General features: G+C 37.2%; 1 protein-coding gene across 1 annotated transcript; it reads right to left on the reverse strand.

Annotated features, from left to right (window-relative positions):
• Positions 1–47: 47 nt before the first annotated feature.
• On the reverse strand, positions 48–4,205 carry LOC125280451 (cytochrome c oxidase subunit 5B, mitochondrial). The gene is made up of 4 exons (XM_048211009.1): positions 4,049–4,205; positions 2,534–2,604; positions 2,364–2,463; positions 48–723 (listed from the first exon to the last, which is right to left on the reverse strand). The coding sequence occupies exons 1-4, from the start codon at positions 4,167–4,169 to the stop codon at positions 611–613; spliced, it is 405 nt and encodes a 134-aa protein (XP_048066966.1). The 5' UTR covers positions 4,170–4,205; the 3' UTR covers positions 48–610.
• Between the last annotated feature and the right edge of the window lie 2,311 nt (positions 4,206–6,516).

The raw sequence follows: 6,516 nt of genomic DNA on the forward strand, positions 1-6,516 counted from the left end.
TTCACTGCATGGATTCTAGCTATAAGATGCAAAGAGAAGATATCATACATGTTGAAACACCACATTTATTTTAAAGGATAGATAAACAAGGAGAGACATTTATTTTCAAGACTTTCAAAGTAAATAGAATGCAAGTTTGAGTCCCACACTGTAGGGAATGTAATCTTTTTGTCTACACATTGAAAAAACGCTGCAGACATAGACTTTGGAAAAAAAGTGCAAACTTCAGTAATGCTTCTAGACAATGATTGCAAGTAACAGCTCATTTATGTAACAGAACAAGTAATGCATTGTATTTTTGAGGAAAATCTGGAATGCTGAAGTAACCAAACCACAATAGGGTATGTAAACTCTCTCATAAAATAATGTAACCAAACAAGAAAACATTGCAGAATCTTACGTTTTAGATTTGCAGAAAGCCAGTTTACATGACGTCAAAATGAAAATGTTAAATCTGCTCATGTTAAGAAACCAATGAAAAAGAACTAGATCCCTATAAAGTGCAATTCTATTCTCAGAAAAGGGAACAGTGAAAGAAATAGTGCTTAAATCACACATCTATATTGTTTGAGCCAGTATGGGAGTGTTTAGACTGCCTGGAGTGCAAGTTTCAGTGGGGTAACTCGTGTGGAACGAGTTTGTAGTAAGCGCCACAGGATGGGCAGCGCTGGGCCTCACCCTGATGCAACCAAAACCAAACCACTGCAGTGTTGTCTTCTTCACCTTCAAAAAAGAAAAAAATGTCACATAGGTTAACAGGCTTGTCTGAAGATAATTAGGTCATCATCATGATGGCTCATGCTAATAATATACACATAATTGACAAAAGCTATGTTTCCATCCACCTATTTTTATGCAGATTTTGTGATATTAAAAAAATAAATAAATAAATAAATAAAGCCAAGATGCTCATAAATTCTAAAAATGTGCATTAAAAAAAAACTCATGTGCTCAATTGAGGATACATTTTTTTTTTTTTTATTCGATAAGAAGACATGCACAAACTATGATGGAAAAACGTTTACCAAATAAATCCCTCGATGATGCATCAAAAACTCACTGTGATTGGATAACTGGACTAACCGGCGGACTCAAATGTTGGTTTGGTGGTTCTGAAACGCCAGAGCCAAAGTCTGTCATCAGATTGATTTGGTTTAATTCCCTCCAGAAGCGTCTCACATGATTGCGTTCCCAAACACCAGCATCCGAACGCAAGATCACATGACAGCACCAGTAATTTAAGATGGAGAAAAACTGCAGCAACTTCCTTTTTTATCACAGATATTATTTTGTAGCAATTTCTCAGGAAGTGACGATTTTGTTCTCTTGAACACATGGGACGGAATCGCTGATTAATTCACAAGTGTTTTATGTGATATTCCCATTTAAATTCACAACTTTGGATGGAAACAATGAATGAGGAGACTGTCTAGCTTTGATCTTTATTCGGAGCAGCTTTAAAGTCTGCACTGACACTGTTCATTAATGATACTTGAGGACTGTTTTAAGTTAACATCCTAAATGTTTAAAGGGTTAGTTCACCCAAAAATGAAAATAATGTCATTAATTACTCACCCTCATGCCGTTCCACACCCTTAAGACCTTCGTTCATCTTCAGAACACAAATTAAGATATTTTTGATGAATCCAATGGCTCAGTGAGGCCTACATAGCCAGCAATGACATTTCCTCTCTCAAGATCCATTAATGTACTAAAAACATATTTAAATCAGTTCATGTGAGTACAGTGGTTCAATATTAATATTATAAAAGCGACAAGAATATTTTTGGTGCGGCAAAAAAACAAAATAACGACTTATTTAGTGATGACAGATTTCAAAACACTGCTTCAGGAAGCTTCGGAGCGTAATGATTCAGTGTGTCAAAACTGCTGAAATCACGTGACTTTGGCGCTCTGAACCGCTGATTCATAACGCTCCAAAGCTTCCTGAAGCAGTGTTTTGAAATCGGCCATCACTATAAGTCGTTATTTTGTTTTTTGGCGCACCAAAAATATTCTCGTCACTTTATAATATTAATATTGAACCACTGTACTCACATGAACTGATTTAAATATGTTTTTAGTACATTAATGGATCTTGAGAGAGGAAATGTCATTGCTGGCTATGCAGGCCTCACTGAGCCATCAGATTTCATCAAAAATATCTTAATTTGTGTTCTGAAGATGAACAAAGGTCTTACGGGTGTGGAACGGCATGAGGGCGAGTAATAAATTACAGAATTTTCATTTTTGGGTGAACTAACCCTTTAATGTTTCAATACTGATGAGTGAAAAATAAGGATGAACTTAAGTATGTCTAAACAGTTTCTCTGAAGTCAAAATGAAATTATAATATCACTTACAAACACAGCCAACCATCCTCTTGTTGGTTATGGAGGGGACGATATGAGGGTCTTGTTTGGAGCCAGCATACTCCTTCGGTTTTAAAATGCTATATGGATCCTGGTGAAGAAGAGCAGCGTTGATTCTTCTGAACTTTATTTTACCACTAACCAAAATACAAGACACTAACCGTTCCTTTCTTGGAAGCTTGCAACACGATCTTCTCCAGACCGGTGGCCTGCTCATCATCTGTGGGAATTCCTGAACACAAGATCACACAATAATATTATTACAGTACAGTTCCTCAAACATTTATTTATTTTTCTGCACTTCATTTGGCTACTTAAAGGATTAGTTCACTTTCAAATTAAAATTTCCTGATAATTTACTCACCCCCCATGTCATCCAAGATGTTCATGTCTTTCTTTCTTCAGTCGAAAAGAAATTAAGGTTTTAGATGAAAACATTCCAGGATTTTTCTCCTTATAGTGGACTTCAATGGAGCCCAAACGGTTGAAGGTCAAAATGACAGTTTCAGTGCAGCTTCAAAGAGCTTTAAACGATCCCAGACGAGAAATAAGAATCTTATCTAGAGAAACCATCGCTCATTTTCTAAAAAAAAATTAAGAATTATATACGTTTTAACCATAAATGCTCATCTTGAACTAGCTCTCTTCTTCTTCTTCTCTATTTGAATTCCAGCAGTGTAGACACTGCTAAGTGTATTACTGCCCTCCACAGGTCAAAGTTTGAACTAATTGTTATATACTTGCACTAGCATATTGTATATGTCAATTTAGTTCAAACTTTGACCTGTGGAGGGCAGTAATACATTTAGCAGTGTCTACACTGCTGGAATTCTAATAGAGAAGAAGAAGAAGAGAGCTAATTCAAGATGAGCATTTATGGTTAAAATGTATATAACTTTTATTTATTTTTTATTTTTTTTAGAAAATGAGTGATTATTTCTCTACATAAGACTCTTATTCCTCATCTGGTATCGCTGTAAACTGTAATTTTGACCTTTAACCATTTGGGCTCCATTGAAGTCCAGGAGAAAGGAGAAAAATCCTGGAATGTTTTCATCAAAAATCTTCATTTCTTTTCGACTGAAGAAAGAAAGACATGAACATCTTGGATGACATGGAGGTGAGTAAATTATCAGGAAAAGTTTATTTGAAAGTGAACTAATCCTATTAGAAGCCCATTTAAGCCACATAGATGTAAAAAACATGCTTTGTCAAAACAAAAAGCGCAAATTATGATAAAGTTTCAACATTTTATTTCATAATGTCTAATTTTTGCCAGTTTTTATCTCATAATTTTCGAGTTGTCATATTTATGATTTTTTTCTTAAATAATTATAAATCATTTTTTCCCTGCCGTTATTTTTAGTATGCAACAAACTAATCTATTTCCTGCAAGGGCAACTGAGAACTAACAGGATGACAGAGATTAAGAGGATTAGACGTCAGTAAGATTCCCTGACAACTCTGCAATGAGGAAATCACGATGTAATCAAGTTGTAGCGACAATTTGAAACCAAAAAAAGTTTGCGTTCAAGGACGTGCAAAGAAGATGAATGTTTATTTGAGGCGGTGGGACAGTGTCGCGCTACACTTCAAACAGGCTGGCGAGCTAAGCGTTATTTTCCAGCGCAAACCGCCCAAACGCGCACTAAACACTGCCATTGATCGAACAGTACCTCCAGATGCCAGTCCCCTAACGACAGCTGCAGATGGGAGAGGCCGCCGGCTGTAAACAGCAGCACGGATCGCTGATCGCAAGAGGAGTCTGGCTGCCATTCTTACCAAAACACTGCGCATGCGTCACAGCCGCTGCGCGCTCGGTATAAAGGGCGCTTCAGTAAACGCGCAATGCTGACATCTAGCGCTCTGGACGACTAGCGTGAGGGGAAACATCTTTTATTTTGTCAGTAAATTTGTTAATTCAGTAAAAGTATATATTTAAAATATTTGTTACTATTATTTAGTAAACAATAATGGACAAAAACTCGAAATCGACTGAAAGTTACAGTCGTGTGGAAACAGAAGCATAAAACAATGTACAAAATACACTCAGTGCAGAGCATAAATATAGGGGCCTGATTCACAATATTCATATATACACATAGTATGCGCAGTGTACTCAAATAAAGTGCCCACAAATTGTGGTGACTGATGCAAGAGTCCTTAAAGGGTTAGTTCACCCAAAAATGAAAATAATGTCATTTATTACTCACCCTCATGCCGTTCCACACCTGTAAGACCTTCATTCATCTTCAGAACACAAATTAAGATATTTTTGATGAAATCCGATGGCTCAGTGAGGCCTGCATAGCCAGTAGTGACATTTCCTCTCTCAAGATCCATTAATTTACTAAAAACATATTTAAATCAGTTCATGTGAGTACAGTGGTTCAATATTAATATTATAAAGTGACGAGAATATTTTTGGTGCGCCAAAATAACGACTTATTTAGTGATGGCCGATTTCAAAACACTGCAAGATTCGGAGCGTTATGAATCTTTTGTGTCAAATCAGCAGTTCGGTGCACCAAAGTCACGTGATTTCAGCAGTTTGGCATTTTGACATGCCCTCCGAACCGCTGATTCATAACGCTGCAAAGCTTCCTGAAGCAGTGTTTTGAAATCGGTCATCACTAAATAAGTCGTTATTTTGTTTTTTTTGGCGCACCAAAAATATTCTCGTCACTTTATAATATTAATATTGAACCACTGTACTCACATGAACCGATTTAAATATGTATTTCGTACCTTTATGGATCTTGAGAGAGGAAATGTCATTGCTGGCTATGCAGGCCTCACTGAGCCATCGGATTTCAACAAAAATATCTTAATTTGTGTTCTGAAGATGAACGAAGGTCTTACGGGTGTGGAACGGCATGAGGGTGAGTAATTAATGACATTATTTTCATTTTTGGGTGAACTAATCCTTTAAAGGCCAGCTGAAGTGTCTTGGAACACGCAGCATTATTCAGTGTGTTGACGTTATTTCAACTGAAACAGGAAGACAGGTCGAAATATCGAACAGCTCCGCCCCATTTTAAAATAGCCAATAGTATTTTGTTTATGTTACAGCTCAGCTCAGCCGTTAGACTCTGTAAAACCTCAGTTTCCTTCTAATCTCTAACCATTTCTCCTCCGAATGTCCTTTATTTCGCTTATATACAGCATTCTGTGCAGAATTTAAATGGGTCCAAAACCTTTTGTGGTCTGAGCCGACTCGCGCATATGATCCGCTCTGTGCTCTTGTGTCTCTGGACCGGAGCAGACTGTACTCGCATTACAACGGTTCACGTGACACTAACGTGAAAACGGACTTCATTCGCCTCAGTGGAAAGCATATTTACACTGTCTGAATCGTTCCTTATCCCCTATATAGTGCACTATGTGCCATTCACCATGTAGAAACTAATAAAGGTGTGAACAAGTGACTGATGTCAGCGGCTGTGTAGGAGGTTGCAGGACTTCATTCTAGACAGCATTTGATTGGACCGAAGATTTGATGAGAAGTGTGATGTGATGTCATGAAAATCTGTAATCCATTTTAGCGGAAGTGAGAGACTGTAAGTTTTGAATGCTTATATCTCCTAAATGCGAATTTTGTCATTGTTTTGGAACACACCAGCTTATTCATAACCTTAGGCGCTCATATATTCATACTGAAAGCTAAAAAACAAAGGATTAGTTCACTTTCAAATAGAAATTTCCTGATAATTTACTCACCCCCATGTCATCCAAGATGTTCATGTCTTTCTTTCTTCATTCGAAAAGAAATGAAGGTTTTAGATGAAAACATTCCTGGATTATTCTCCTTATAGTGGACTTCAATGGAGCCCAAACGGTTGAAGGTCAAAATGACAGTTTCAGTGCAGCTTCAAAGGGCTTTAAACAATACCAGACGAGGAACAAGGATCTTAACTAGAGAAACGATTGGTCATTTCCTACAAAAATACAACTGCTTTATATAAACAATCGCCTTCCAAGTGCTTCCGCCAAAACCGCACTTTCATATTCTTCAAAAAGCTTACGCTGTATGTCCTACGCCTTCCCTATTCTACTTACGGAAAAAACGAAACTGGCACTGCGTTTGTTCTGTAAGTAGAATAGGGAAGGTGTAGGACATTCAGCTTAAGTGTTTTGAATAATA

The sequence above is a fragment of the Megalobrama amblycephala genome, linkage group LG12 (assembly GCF_018812025.1).
Source record: "Megalobrama amblycephala isolate DHTTF-2021 linkage group LG12, ASM1881202v1, whole genome shotgun sequence".
NCBI lineage: Eukaryota > Metazoa > Chordata > Actinopteri > Cypriniformes > Xenocyprididae > Megalobrama > Megalobrama amblycephala.